Genomic DNA, 16,358 nt, shown 5'->3' with positions numbered 1-16,358 from the left:
GGTGCTGCCACAGTCGCTGCAACATGTGCAGAGTTGAATTCCACCGGGTAGGCACATCGCATTTTAGCCGGTGAAGTGGCAGGCCCAACGACTTCTGTAGAGATGTAAGTCGCTGAGCTGCGGGATGCGAACGGCGGAAGTGAGCACACAGCGACCGTGCCCTCTGCAGAAGGCCATCTAGTCTGGGATAGTGGGCTAAAAATTGCTGGACAACCAGGTTCAACACGTGAGCCATACAAGGCACGTGTGTGACATTGCCCCGGCGAAGGGCCGCACCCAGGTTTGCAGCATTGTCGCACACGGCCTTCCCTGGTTTCAGGTCCAGTGGAGACAACCATTCATGAAATTGGTTCTCCAGAGCTGACCACAACTCCTCAGCTGTGTGACTCACATTTCCCAGACATTTCAATGTAAAAACCGCCTGATGACGTTGAGCCCTACTGCCAGCATAGTAAGGAGGTGTGCAGGATCCCTTCTGCGCAGTTAGAAAGCTTGTGGCATGACCAGACAGGCTTTGGGTGCAGGTGGAAGACCGAGAGGAGGTTGAGGAGGCAGAAGCAGTGGAGGAACTTTGACATAAAGAGGATTGACGCACAACTCGTGGGGACGGCAAGACTTGGACAGCAGCCCCTTGTCCTGCTGTCACCATAGTTACCCAGTGCCCAGTCAGCGACATGTAACGCCCCTGTCCATGCCTACTCGTCCAAGTGTCTGTGGTGAAATGCACCCTGTCACACACAGAGTTTCTCAAAGAAGCGGTGATGTTGTGTGCGACATGCTGGTGGAGCGCAGGCACACCTTTCTTTGAGAAGTAGTGCCGACTGGGCATCTGGTACTGGGGCACGGCGACGGACATAAGGTCTCGAAAATCCTCTGTGTCCACCAGGCGGAAAGGCAGCATTTCTGTAGCCAAGAGCTTGCAGATGGTGAAATTCAACCTCTTAGCTTTCTCATGGCTAGGAGGAAATGGTCTTTTACTTGTCCACATCTGAGGGACCGAGGGCTGGCTATTGTGCTTAGACGGGGTTGATAAGGGTGTCCCCGGCAAACTGCCGGTCTGTGAGGAAGATGCAGGCGGACATGTTAGGTTGCCTTGATCCAAAGGTGGTGCTATCGATGTCGGACAGCGCTCAACACCAGCTGGTGTTACCACCTCCAAAGAAAATGATGACCTGCCAATCACGCTGGCTGTTGCGGGTAAAGAGGTGGCAGGTCTGCGCCCCAAAACAGGTGTGACTGCTGTCCCCCCAGTCACAGAGGATGAAGAGGCCGCGGATGCACAAGATATGGCAGATGGTGATTGGCCCGGCCGGCTAGGCCGCATTGTAGCACACTGAGCTTCCCACTGCAACTTATGCTTCATGTCCATGTGCCGGTTCATGCATGAAGTACTCAAACTATGTATTTTTTGGCCTCTACTTAGCTTTTGCTGACAAATGTTACAGATAACACGAGTTGGGTCATCTTTATCGATCTGAAAAAATGCCCAGGCTATGCAAGGCTTAGCACCCATGCGACCTGAAGAGCCACCACGACTTGTGGTGAGAGGCAGAGTTGTGTTTGAGGATGCAGTTGTTGACGTGCTTCCAGTACTACGTCTCTGTCCAGGAAGGCGCAACCTGACCTCGTCGTCACTAGCATCTTCCTCCACCTCCTCTGCTGACCTCATCTCTTGGCTGACTGTGGGTTGACAGTAAGTGGGATCTCCGACCTCATCATCATCACCCTGTGCGTTATCACACCCGTCGTCCTCAGAGCCAACCTGTTCCTGCCCTGACAAAAAACTAAAGTTGTCGCTCCAATCAGGTATTTGAGTCTTATCATCGTCTTCCTCATTGTCTCCACCAACAGGAGTTACAGTTTGGGAGTGAGGGTCTACATTATGGTCAGAACCTTCTGCGTCTGGTCCTGGATCCGACTCATAAAGATTCTGGGCATCAGTGCAGATCATTTCCTCGTCTGGATTCACAGAAGCGCTGGAGTCGACCTCTGATTCCCAGGCTATAGTATGAGTAAACAGCTCTGCAGACTCAACCATCTGTTCTACCTCATACTCAGACGGGCAGCTGGAGATTTGGGAGCTGTGAGGAAGCAAGTGCGATTTGGGTGACACCTTTGAGGACTGGAGTATTTGTGATGTTGAAGTTGATGTGGAGGAGAGCCCACTTAAAGGAGCACTTGATATCCATTGAAGCACCTGCTGTTTTTGTGCCTCATCTGGAATTTGTAGCGATTGGCGTGGCCGTAAGAAAGGGATCTTATCACATTGTCCGCTAAAAGAAGTAGACATTTTAGTTTGGCTGGAAGATGGTCTTTCTTCTGCACCTACCCCACGGACACAACCTTTTTTCCCCTTCCCAACACGCCTATTCCCCTTTCCACCAGCAGCAGGCCTTTTTCCACTCATTTTGGTGGTTAACTAATTCACAACTCTGGAGTTGTTTGCACAAAAAAAACAATGGATGGTAACCGAGCAGAGCTGAGTGGCCAAACTGTGGTATTAGGCCAAAACTATTGGCTGGGCTAGATGCAGAAAAAAATTATTTTTAATTTGCAACCTGATGGAGGTCAGTATAGATGGACTAATAGAACAAGTCCCACACGCTGCTAGAAGCCCAAATATTTTTTCAGAGATAAATGAAGAAAAAAATTATTTTTAATTTGCAACCTGATGGAGGTCAGTATAGATGGACTAATAGACCAAGTCCCACACACCGCTAGAAGCCCAAATATTTTTTCAGAGCTAGATGCAGAAAATTTTTTTATTCAATTTGCAACCTGATGGAGGTCAGTATAGATGGACTAATAGACCAAGTCCCACACACTGCTAGAAGCCCAAATATTTTTTCAGAGCTAGATGCAGAAAATTTTTTTATTCAATTTGCAACCTGATGGAGGTCAGTATAGATGGACTAATAGACCAAGTCCCACACACTGCTAGAAGCCCAAATATTTTTTCAGAGCTAGATGCAGAAAAAAATTATTTTTAATTTGCAACCTGATGGAGGTCAGTATAGATGGACTAATAGACCAAGTCCCACACACTGCTAGAAGCCCAAATATTTTTTCAGAGCTACATGCAGAAAAAAATTATTTTTAATTTGCAACCTGATGGAGGTCAGTATAGATGGACTAATAGAACAAGTCCCACACGCTGCTAGAAGCCCAAATATTTTTTCAGAGATAAATGAAGAAAAAAATTATTTTTAATTTGCAACCTGATGGAGGTCAGTATAGATGGACTAATAGACCAAGTCCCACACACTGCTAGAAGCCCAAATATTTTTTCAGAGCTAGATGCAGAAAAAAATTATTTTTAATTTGCAACCTGATGGAGGTCAGTATAGATGGACTAATAGACCAAGTCCCACACACTGCTAGAAGCCCAAATATTTTTTCAGAGCTAGATGCAGAAAAAAATTATTTTTAATTTGCAACCTGATGGAGGTCAGTATAGATGGACTAATAGAACAAGTCCCACACGCTGCTAGAAGCCCAAATATTTTTTCAGAGATAAATGAAGAAAAAAATTATTTTTAATTTGCAACCTGATGGAGGTCAGTATAGATGGACTAATAGACCAAGTCCCACACACTGCTAGAAGCCCAAATATTTTTTCAGAGCTAGATGCAGAAAAAAAATATTTTTAATTTGCAACCTGATGGAGGTCAGTATAGATGGACTAATAGACCAAGTCCCACACACTGCTAGAAGCCCAAATATTTTTTCAGAGCTACATGCAGAAAAAAATTATTTTTAATTTGCAACCTGATGGAGGTCAGTATAGATGGACTAATAGAACAAGTCCCACACGCTGCTAGAAGCCCAAATATTTTTTCAGAGATAAATGAAGAAAAAATTATTTTTAATTTGCAACCTGATGGAGGTCAGTATAGATGGACTAATAGACCAAGTCCCACACACTGCTAGAAGCCCAAATATTTTTTCAGAGCTAGATGCAGAAATTTTTTTTATTCAATTTGCAACCTGATGGAGGTCAGTATAGATGGACTAATAGACCAAGTCCCACACACTGCTAGAAGCCCAAATATTTTTTCAGAGCTAGATGCAGAAAAAAATTATTTTTAATTTGCAACCTGATGGAGGTCAGTATAGATGGACTAATAGACCAAGTCCCACACACTGCTAGAAGCCCAAATATTTTTTCAGAGCTAGATGCAGAAAAAAATTATTTTTAATTTGCAACCTGATGGAGGTCAGTATAGATGGACTAATAGAACAAGTCCCACACGCTGCTAGAAGCCCAAATATTTTTTCAGAGATAAATGAAGAAAAAAATTATTTTTAATTTGCAACCTGATGGAGGTCAGTATAGATGGACTAATAGACCAAGTCCCACACACTGCTAGAAGCCCAAATATTTTTTCAGAGCTAGATGCAGAAAAAAATTATTTTTAATTTGCAACCTGATGGAGGTCAGTATAGATGGACTAATAGACCAAGTCCCACACACTGCTAGAAGCCCAAATATTTTTTCAGAGCTAGATGTAGAAAAAAATTATTTTTAATTTGCAACCTGATGGAGGTCAGTATAGATGGACTAATAGACCAAGTCCCACACACCGCTAGAAGCCCAAATATTTTTTCAGAGCTAGATGCAGAAAAAAATTATATTCAGTTTGCAACCTGATGGAGGTCAGTATAGATGGACTAATAGAATGATGCTATGCCCAAAAGATTTTACTTCACTAGGTGGTATATCTTGCAACACAGATAGGCTACTCCACTGACTAACACACTCTGCAATAGGCCAAAAAGGATTAGCTTTGCTAGATTCAGCCAAATGCTGTGAAAAAAACTTGCACAGCACTGGCACAGACCTGCCTGGCAAAAACTGATAGGAACTGATGTAACCTAGTCCTGAAAAGGACTCCAATTACAATTAGTCTTTACTCCCACAATCTATCTATTTAAGAGCACAGACCTGCCTGATAAAAGTCGTAGGAAATGCTGTAACCTAGTCCTTAAAAGCACTGCAATCACAACTATTCCCTACTCCCAAGCTATCTGTATATTTGTGCGAAAATTGGCTTGAAATTAACAAGGTATAGCGCACACAGCAACAGCGGTGCCGTCTAACACGCAGCTGCAGCAGTGAGAAAATGGTGGCGACGGGGAAAATGGCTTGGTCTTATAGGGCAAGGACATGTGACATACACTGCCAATCACACATGCCCTTGCTTGTGTGAAAAAAGCACTTCGCTCCATGTGTGCGCTGCTGATAGGCTGACAGATTGCACCTCCCCACTGCAAATGCGGGAAAGAGAAAAAAAAATGGAGATCTTCATTGTTCCTGCAGAGATCCATCCCCTGCCCCTCCCCCCACCCCGCTGTACACTCAAACTGCGTATTAACATTAATTTTCATCATTACTGAGAAAAAATCCAGTTATGATTTTGGTGCACGAACAGTTATCGAACATAACCTCGAACAGCCGAATTTTTCTCAAATTGTTCGTGTTCGCCGACCGGCTCGAACACCGCCCAAAACAGCTCGAATTTGAGATTGGCGAACAGTTCGAGTAGAACAACGCTCATCTCTAGTTATGATGGTGGATTTTCGGGTATTTCTAGAGGGGACTAAAGCATATAATAGTTTAGGATGTTGGGAGAAGGTAAGCTCTGAAAGTTGTGATTGGGAGATTCTGTGCTTCTCTCATCAGCTCTTATGTTTTTTAAACTTTCAGCATCACTGATTTCAGTCGCAGAACAGTTTTCAGTCAGGCTTACTCATTCATACAATGTGTAATAATTCAACCTTGTGCACTGGGATGGAAATACATTCAGTGAAAAATTAAAGGGCTCGTGCACATGACCGATTAATTATGTAGCACTCGTATCCATGATATTCTATATGGCTGTGCACATGTCCGATTTTTTTCCGCGTACCGAGTGTTCCGAAGAAAAAATCAGACATGTCCAATTTTGATCCAAGTATTAGGTCAAAATTGACAGTGCAGTCTATGGGTCTGTGAAAAACTTTCCAATTTTCACAGAATGGAAAGGGTGGAGAAACTTTTTTTTTTTCTCTCTCCACTCATAAGAAAAACTGATGCCACTATAATCAAACTGTGATCAGAATAATTCGACTGTTTTTCTTGGATGGAGAGAAAATTCTTGCACCTACCCAAAGAGTTTGTGGTCTTTCCATGGTAATTGAACCTGTGAACTGCACTGAAAAACACATTGGCCCAAATTCATCAAGATCGGCGCTCTTCTTCATGAATCTAGAGCGTCTGACGAGCGCCTCCATGGACCATGCCAGAAATCTCACTCCAGTCAGGTACTTGAGTTAGATTTCTGGCATAGGGAACGCCACAGCTCATTATGAATTAGACGTTCTGTGGTGTCCCATAGAGCCTCGCCGCCATCCTGCACCTGCTCCGCCCATTTTGTGAGAGCTGGGAGAAACTGGCGTGAAATGCCAAAAGTTGCAAAATTTTGGAGCAACTCCAAGTTGTATATAAGTTTTGCAACTTTTCAAAGTTTTTACACTAGCATTCTGGTATGAAAGCTTTGAAGAATCGGCCACATTGAGTTTATAAGATATGGGGCAGGCCCGGCGTCAGCACCCGGGCAAGTGCCGGGGCCCTGAGCAGGCAGGGGGCCCACTCGCCGTCGGGCACCCAGCACGCTATGGGACACGTGAGCGGAGGAGAGCGGTGCCAGCGCCTCCCCCCCCCCAACTTGGTCAGAGCCCCGGCACAATACTTATCTCTCCCTCCGCAGCAGGTCCTGTATCTTCCGCGGCCGCTGCACTGTGACGTCTCAGGTCAGAGGGCGCGATGACGTCTTTCCACCGCCTCCTCTACTGAGCAGTCACAGCACAGAACGGGAAGATGGCGACACGGTGGAGGAGTCCGGAGCAGCGGCAGTGATGAGAGCAGTGGCAGCAGGTGAGGTATTTTATTTTTTTTATGTATGGAGGCATGGGGTATTATATGGGGCACCTTCATGGGGCATTATATGGGGCACCTGCATGGGGCATTATATGGGGGCCCAGGAGGCATGGGGCATTATATGGGGACCCAGGAGACATGGGGCATCATATGGGGGCCCAGGAGGCATGGGGCATTATATGGGGGCCCAGCCTGCATGGGGCATTATATGGGGGCACAGCCTGCATGGGGCATTATATGGGGGCACAGCCTGCATGGAGCATTATATGGGGGCCAGTATTCTGTATGGAGCATTATATGAGGGCCAGTATTCTGTATGGAGCGTTATATGGGGGCCAGTATTCTGTATGGAGCGTTATATGGGGGCCAGTATTCTGTCTGGAGCATTATATGGGGACAGGGTCGGACTCGGGCGTCTGGGGCCCACAGGGGGAATTGACTCTAGGGGCCCACCCTACAGGTATATGCAAATATCTGTTATCCGCTATCCCTGTTATAGTGGAGCATTGACTGGCGGCTCCTGCAGATCTACTGTGCACGTGCTATAACTGGGATGTACAATTACAGTTGTTTGCATTAAAGAGCTTCTTTGGTTAAAACAAGTTACCACCGATCTATGGGTTCCACAGGATCGGTGATCACTTATTGATCGTTTGGGTCCGAACATTGGAAAACGCACCTGTCGGAAGAATGGGGAAGTTTTATCCCTGACAGGACACTTATCCCCATTTTAAAATGCAGCGACAAGTGGGATGTCTGACCGCAGCTCCATTCATTCTCTTGAGGGCTTCCAAAAAAGAGCAGTGCTCACAGCCACTGAGGGAATGAATGGATCAGTGGTCGCATCTCACATGCCACGCCAGTCTAATGGGGAGAAAAGCTCCACATTCTGCCAATTGTGTGCCAGCAGTCAGACCCCCACCAATCAATATTATCACTGATCCTGTTGAGAGGTGACTACTTGTTTTCACCGGAGAACCCCTGTAAGTGCATCTCTGCAGCTCTGGTCCAAGTATTTAATCTCTAAGGCCATGGCCCCACTATCAGTATTCGGTCAGTATTTTTTCTCAGGAGTGGGAGCCAAAACCAGGTGAGGAACAATCAGAGAAAGGGTATAATAGAAACAATTCTGCATTTATCAGCCACTCCTGAGAAAAAATACTGACCAAATACTGATGGGGGGGCTGTGGCCTAATGGAAAAAAACTTTTCCTAGTTAATATCAGCGAGAACAAAATGACCGCCATACACAACACAGTCCACTATATCAACACCAATAATACCATATACAAAAGGGACAAATATCGCCACACCGTGACTAGATCACATATTACCACCACATAGTGACCGAATAATACCACATACAAGGAACAAATACGGCCACACAATGACCAGACCACATATTACCAGTCCAAAGTGACCAAATACTACATTACTGATCATGAATACAAACCGCAATACTAACAACACTGTTATTACTACCAGCAACATTATACACAGGAGCTCTGTACATAGTGTCAGTGTACAGGTAACACAGTGATCACCAGTGGCATTATACACAGGAGCTCTGTATATACTGTATAGGTAATACAGTGATCACCAGTGACATACACAGGAGCTCTGTATATACTATATACACACGTGGTCAAAATTGTTGGTACCCCTCGTTTAATGAAAGAAAAACCCACAATGGTCACAGAAATAACTTGAATCTGACAAAAGTAATAATAAATTAAAAATCTTTGAAAATGAACAAATCAAAGTCAGACATTGCTTTTCAATCCTGCTTCCACAGAATTAAAAAAAAAATTAAACTCATGAAATAGGCCTGGATAGAAATGATGGTACCCCTGAAAATAATGTGACAAAAGGGACATGTTAAATCAAGTTGTGTCCACTAATTAGCATCACAGGTGTCTACAATCTTGTAATCAGTCAGTGGGGCTGTATATAGGGCTACAGATACTCACTGTGCTGTTTGGTGACATGATGTGTACCACACTCAACATGGTCCAGGGGAAGCAAAGGAAAGAGTTGTTTTAGGAGATTAGAAATAAAATTATAGACAAGCATTTAAAAGTAAGGCTATGTGCCCACGTTGCATTTATGAAGCAGAAAATTTCTGCTGCATAAATGCAAGTCCTCTCCCGGAAAAACGCATGCGGAATTCCGCACGCGTTTATCGCGCATTTTTCACGCGTTTATCACGCGTTTTCCACATGCGGAATTGCCTTGCGTTTTTTATGCATTGGACTAAGGCAATTCCGCTTGCGGAAACGCAAAATTAAATGACATGCTGCGGATTTTTGAACGCGGCATAAACGCTGCGGAAAAATCCGCAGCATGTGCATAGAACTTGCGGAATCCCATTGGGGACCATGGGGTGCGGATATACATGCGTTTTTCAAGCGTTTACGCTGCGGAAATTCCGCAGCATATACGCTTGAAAAATGCTACGTGGGCACACAGCCTAAAGGTTATAAGACCATCTCCAAGCAGCTTCATGTTCCTGTGATACAGGTGAACATATTATTCGGAAATTTAAGATCCATGGGACTGTAGCCAACCTCCCTGGACGTGGCCGCAGGAGGAAAATTGATGACAAATCAAAGAGATGGATAATACGAATGGTAACAAAAGAGCCCAGGAAAACTTCTAAAGAGATTAAAGGTGAACTTCAAACTCAAGGAACATCAGTGTTAGATCGTACCATCCGTCGTTGTTTGATCCAAAGTGGACTTCATGGAAGACGACCAAGGAGAACATCATTGTTGAAAAAAAATCATAAAAAAGCCAGACTGGAATTTGCCAAACTACATGTTGACAAGCCACAAAGCTTCTGGGAGAATGTCCTATAGACAGATGAGACAAAAATGGAAGTTTTTGGCAAGGCACATCAGCTCTATGTTCACAGACAGAAAAATGAAGCATATCAAGAAAAGAACACTGTCCCTACTGTGAAACATGGGGGAGGCTCTGTTATGTTCTGGGGCTGCTCTGCTGCATCTGGCACAGGGTGACTTGAATCTGTGCAGGGTACAATGAATCTCAAGACTATCAAGGGATTCTAGAGAGAAATGTGCTGCCCAGTGTCAGAAAGCTTGTTCTCAGTCGCAGATCATGGGTCTTGCAACAGGATAATGACCCAAGACACACAGCTAAAAACACCCAAGAATGGCTAAGAGGAAAACATTGGACTATTCTGAAGTGGCCTTCTATGAGCCCTGACCTAAATCCTATTGAGTATCTTTGGAAAGAGCTGAAACATGCCGTCTGGAAAAGGCAACCTTCAAACACGAAACAACTGGAGCAGTTTGCTCATGAGGAGTGGGCCAAAATACCTGTCAAGAGGTGCAGAAGTCTCATTGACAGTTACAGGAATTGTTTGATTGCAGTGATTGCCTCAAAAGATTGCTCAACAAAATATTAAGTTAAGAGCACCATCATTTCTGTCCAGGCCTATTTCATGAGTTTAATTTTTTTTTTAATTCTGTGGAAGCAGGGTTGAAAAGCAATGTCTGACTTTCATTTGTTCATTTTCAAAGATTTTTAATTTATTATTACTTTGTCAGATTCAAGTTATTTCTGTGACCATTGTGGGTTTTTCTTTCATTAAACGAGGGGTACCAACAATTTTGACCACGTGTGTAGTGTAAGTGTACATGTAATACACTGACTCACCAGTGACGTCTCTAGGTGAAGTCCTTCATCTTCGCTTTTCTTCTTCATCAGGCACAGACAGCCATCACTTCTTCCAGCCAGGAATCATCTCTGCAAAAAATAACAAAGTTACCAATATACCAATAACTGATCTCTTCTAAAGCACATTCCCACTTTTTCCCCTGACTTCTACACTACACCAGTTGAAGAAAAAATGCGATATAGTGCCGCCCTGCACAGTAACAGGACCCCTCTTTTGTCCTATCCCATGGAAAACAATTTCGTAAAAAGTAAATTTTATTACAGAAGTAATAATGTCCCTAATTGGACTCTAAAATAATAATGTTCCCCACTGGCCACCATAAACTAATAAAGTATGTTCCTCAATTTGGCCCCCAAATAGTATTTAAGTCCTTTGTCCAGCTTGGCACCCCCATATGTCCAGGGTGGCCCCTCCATATATTTATCCTAGCCCACATGTATTGAGCCTGTCCAATCCCATATAGCCATCCTAGCTCCCCATGTGGCCAGCCTGCACCCCCCCACATATCCATCCTGGCCTCCATGTTTCCAGCCTGCCCCCCCCATATATCTGTCCTGGCCTTCATGTGTCCAGCCTGCCCCCTCATATATCCATCCTGGCCTCCATGTGTCCAGCCTGCCCCCCCATATATCTGTCCTGGCCTCCATGTGTCCAGCCTGCCCCCTCATATATCCATCCTGCCCCCCCCTCTTGCATATATCCAACCTGACACCCCCAATATATCCCTTCTGGCCCCCATATGTCCAGTGTGACCCCTCCATATATTTATCCTAGCCCAGGTGTATCGAGCCTGCCCCCTCCCATATACCCATCCTAGCCCCCCCATGTAACCAGCCTGCCCCCCCCACATATCCATCCTGGCCTCCATGTGTCCAGCCTGCCCCCTCCCATATATCCGTCCTAGCGCCCCATATGTCCAGCCTGCCCCCCCATATATCCATCCAGGCCTCCATGTGTCCATCCTGCCCCCCTACATATCCATCCTGGCCTCCATGTTTCCAGCCTGCCCCCCCCATATATCTATCCTGGCCTCCATGTGTCCAGCCTGCCCCCCCCACATATCCATTCTGGCCTCCATGTTTCCAGCCTGCCCCCCCCATATATCTGTCCTGGCCTCCATGTGTCCAGCCTGCCCCCTCCCATATATCCGTCCTAGCGCCCCATATGTCCAGCCTGCCCCCCCATATATCCATCCTGGCCTCCATGTGTCCAGCCTGCCCCCCTACATATCTATCTTGGCCTCCATGTGTCCAGCCTGCCCCCTCATATATCCATCCTGACACCCCTCCCATATATCCCTTCTGGCCCCCATATGTCCAGTGTGGCCCCTCCATATACTTATCCTAGCCCACGTGTATCGAGCCTGCCCCCCCCACATATCCATCCTAGACCCCCATGTGTCCAGCCTGCCCCCTCACATATCCATCCTGGCCTTCATGTGTCCAGCCTGCCCCCCATATATCCGTCCTAGCCCCCCCACGTGTCCAGCCTGCCCCCCCATATATCCGTCCTGGCCTCCATGTGTCCAGCCTGCCCCCCCATATATCCGTCCTGGCCTCCATGTGTCCAGCCTGCCCCCACACATATCCATCCTAGCCCCCCATGTGTCCAGCCTGCCCCCCCACATATCCATCCTGGCCTCAATGTGTCCAGTCTGCCCCCCTGCATATCCATCCTGGCCTCTATGTGTCCAGCCTGCCCCCCGTATATCCGTCCTAGCCCCCCATATATCCATCCTGGCCTCCATGTGTCCAGCCTGCCCCCCCACATATCCATCCTAGCCCCCAATGTGTCCAGCCTGCCCCCCATATATCCATCCTGGCCTCCATGTGTCCAGTCTGCCCCCCTGCATATCCATCCTGGCCTCTATGTGTCCAGCCTGCCCCCCCATATATCCATCCTAGCCTCCCCATGTGTCCAGACTGCCACCCCATATATCCATCCTGGCCTCCATGTGTCCAGCCTGCCCCCCCATATATCCGTCCTGTCCTCCATGTGTCCAGCCGGCCCCCCATATATCCGTCCTGGCCTCCATGTGTCCAGCCTGTCCCCCCATATATCCGTCCTGGCCTCCATGTGTCCAGCCTGCCCCCCCCCATATATCCATCCTGGCCTCCATGTGTCCAGCCTGCCTCCTAATATATCCATCCTGGCCTCCATGTGTCCAGGCTGCCCCCCCATATATCCATCCTGACCTCCATGTGTCCAGCCTGTCCCCCCATATATCCATCCTGATTTCCATGTGTCCAGCCTGTCCCCTCCCATATATCCATCCTGGCCTCCAGGTGTCCAGCCTGCCCACTCCCATATATCCATCCTGGCCTCCATGTGTCCATCCTGCCCCCTCCCATATATCCATCCTGGCCTCCATATGTCCAGCCTGCCCCTTCCCATATATCCATCCTGGCCTCCATATGTCCAGCCTGCCCCCTCCCATATATCCATCCTGGCCTCCGTGTCCAGCCTGCCCCCCATATACCCATCCTGCTACACTTATGTGTCCAGCCAGGCTCCCCCCCTTAATGTATCCAGCCAGGCTCCCCCCCTTAATGTATCCAGCCAGCCCCCCCCCTTGTGTGCCCACCCACAGTTCCCCCTCGTGGGTTCAGCCAGGGTTCCCCCTCGTGTGTCCAGCCAGGGTTCCCCCTTGTGTGTCCAGCCAGGGTTCCCGCTTGTGTGTCCAGCCAGGGCCCCCCCTTGTGTGTCCATCCATCCCATTCTGCATATACACACACACACACACAGATACCTCTTACCTTCCTGTGCTCCCGTGCGGTGTCCTCCTTCTCCGGCGGCTGAGTTGCGTGCCTCCTTCACAGCAGGCGCATGACGTCATATGCCGTCCGGCGAAGGGAGACGAGCAGCTTCAGCTGCTTCACTGATATGTGCGCTGTGGCGGTTCAGGTAATGAATGCTGCATGCGCGCGTCCCTGCATACACTGTGCCTGCGCTTTTAAAGGGCCCGTGCCCCTTAAAACCGCAGGTTTTTTTTTTTTTTTTCGTTCTCTTCTCCTCCTCTCCTCTGCAGCAGGGGTCGGGGCCCACTGGGAAAATTCCCGGTACTCCGCCAGCCCAGTCCAACCCTGTATGGGGACCATTATTCTGTATGGAGCATTATATGGAGTCCATTATTCTGTATGGAGACAGATTACTTTTGTCTAAGTAACTTTCAAGGTAAAAGGGGCATTTAAAGATGCACCTAATTCATTAAGTGGTCCACGCATCTTAATGATTTTGGCGTCTTACTCCAGAGCACCTTTCATCAAGAGTGGCGTGCAAAATGTTAGTCTTAATGAAATGGGGCTTAAGGGTATGTGCACACAATGTCTTTTAGACCCCGATGTACCAGCATCGTTTTTGAAGCAGAAGGCACTTCCGGAAACCGCTAAAGGTGTTTTACCTGAAGCATTTTCTTTGACATCTGGTGCGTCGTTTTTGCAAAGGTTTTTCCACCGTTTTTTATAATATTTTATTTCATATATAAGATAGTCGTGACTTCCAAGTAGAAGCCGCCAGAAGTATGAATCGGTTACTTCTTTTAACCGCTTCATGGATTTCAAAGCTGGAAGTGGTTTAAAGAAGTTACAAAGGACGGAACATATGCACAGCAAGTGATCGGAAATTGCCATGCATATGTATTTATTTGGGCATTTTTTAGGCAGGTTCCAGGCGGAATCCACCTGAAAAAAATGTTGTGTACACAGACCCTAAGACTTTTTCTCATACAACTGGCTTAACATTCGTGCACCTAGCCTCCATCAGAGCTACAAAAGTCATCCATATATCCATGAGATCTCCTGAATGTTGTAGAACTGAAGGTAAAGTACATCCATTGCATAGTTGAAGGTTCAGTGTATTCCTGCAACCACTCACATCACAATCAATCACTTGGGAGTTTTTATCAACTGGTACGATTTATCAATAAGCAATTCATTTACTTAATGGTCAGCCATGAGTGGTGTTTTATGCCTCGTAACTAACATACTTAATATCCATAAATTTCAGTACATCAATGGCTTGTGTGCCTATAGCTTCTGAGCATCACAACTTATCTTTACATGTAGCGATATGCGGTCAGTCACAATCATTGTGCACACTTCTCGACCCTATTTAATTGTACGACCATGGAGCGGCACATAATTAAGATCCGTAGAGAAAATAAATTATGATACACCAGATTTTGTTTGCTCCAATTACATCAATATAAAAAAAAAAATGACTTGATAATAAAAGTATGTATTACTAGAAAGCATAAGAACAGGCTTCTATGTAGAACAAACATCCTCAAATATTAAACTAATTTCAAAACCAATTACTCATGATGGAAACTAATTTTACATCTGCATTTTATTGATATATTACTATAGAGTATTCTCCGGTACTGGAAAAGTTGCTCCAATGTTGTAAATTCATTTCTTCTCGGTAATGAGTGATGTGATTTAGAGAATGGGATGGGTCAAGTAGTTGCTCATCGAGTACATATATTTTATGTAGGATGAAGCTTGCCGATGCTACAATTCAGTAGCACTGTTAGAGTCCTCATTTTTGGAACTAAAGTTGCATCGGCTGAACACTAAAACAACTACCCCTATTAGTATTCCTATAGCACTTCCAATTACTATATAGGTGGATGTTCCGCCATATTTTTCAATTAATTTCTTAGCACCCTGTGGAATATGCAATTGTGCCAAAGCTTCCAATTTGGTTTTGTTGATGACGTTCTTGTCGTAGTTGATATCAATAATGCCAGGGGTAATGACACTAACCGCAAAGTAAATGCGCTTGACTATTTTCATATCCTCGTTTCTTTGCACATCACAGCGATACGTTCCAGCATCTTTTTCTTGTATGGATGGAAATGTGATGGAGGAATTCCTAACTTTCAGTGTTCGGAAGTAGTTATCATTAACGCTCACAATACCGGCTGCTTTTTTCCAGTAGTAAAACTTGAGGTTACCTATAAAATTGGAGGATGTTGGAATCCAACAGTCCATAGTGAGACGTTCACCGTCCCTCAAAGTGTACACTTTTGTACCACACAGCCAATTACTCTGACATTCCACCATCACCACCTCACAGTTTGTATGGACGCCGTCTTTGTCCACAAGGCACCGTTTTTCTCTCTTGCTGCCTGTTCCACATGTCACGCTACATTCTGTGGTTTCTACAACGGCCCTCATAGAAACACCTTCCCATTCCTGTGGTATCGTGACAGTAAAAAACTCTCTGGTATCAGAAATGGTGATCTCAAACAGGATCAGAAACAAGGAGGACAGTATAACCATGACTAGTCTTCTTACGTGTTCCATGATGAGTCTTCTAAGTTGTTCTTAAAAAAAAGTTCTACATTCTGACATCATAATCGATAAGAATTAGATACAATCATAGAAAACTTAAAGGGGTTGTATGAGAATAGAGAATGATAACTGCTATCCTTCAGAAACAGCGCCACTTTTCTTTATGGCTGTGTTTAGTATTGAAGCTATTTGGTCAGTATTTTACCTCAGTATTTATAAGACAAAACTAGAAGTGGTGACGTGTTTCTATTATACTTTTCCTCTGATTTCTCCACGCCTGGTTTTAGCTTACAGATACTGAGGTAAAATACTGATCAAATACTGAATGTGTGAATGTGGCCTAAATGAGAGGACCTGGGTCACAATCTCTGTTCTAGTTTATCCCAAAGGTGTTGAGGTCAGCTCAGCGTTACAATGAATTGGCTGTGGAATCATTGGTA

At 45.7% G+C, this 16,358-nt stretch overlaps 1 protein-coding gene across 1 annotated transcript; it reads right to left on the bottom strand.

The window, feature by feature from the left end:
* Positions 1-15,132: 15,132 nt before the first annotated feature.
* Positions 15,133-15,930, bottom strand: TMEM81 (transmembrane protein 81). Its single transcript, XM_073669201.1, has one exon. The coding sequence runs from the start codon at positions 15,928-15,930 to the stop codon at positions 15,133-15,135; it is 798 nt and encodes a 265-aa protein (XP_073525302.1).
* Positions 15,931-16,358: the final 428 nt, after the last annotated feature.

The sequence above is a fragment of the Phyllobates terribilis genome, unplaced genomic scaffold (assembly GCF_046119375.1).
Source record: "Phyllobates terribilis strain yellow unplaced genomic scaffold, ASM4611937v1 Scaffold_2__4_contigs__length_985480577, whole genome shotgun sequence".
Classification (NCBI taxonomy): domain Eukaryota; kingdom Metazoa; phylum Chordata; class Amphibia; order Anura; family Dendrobatidae; genus Phyllobates; species Phyllobates terribilis.
The sequence above is the reverse complement of the archived record's forward strand: the minus strand, read 5'-3'. Positions and strand labels throughout refer to the sequence as shown.

Excerpts from the sequence above, each read along its gene's own strand:
- TMEM81 (XM_073669201.1), bottom strand. The coding sequence starts at position 15,930 with ATGGAACACGTAAGAAGACTAGTCATGGTTATACTGTCCTCCTTGTTT.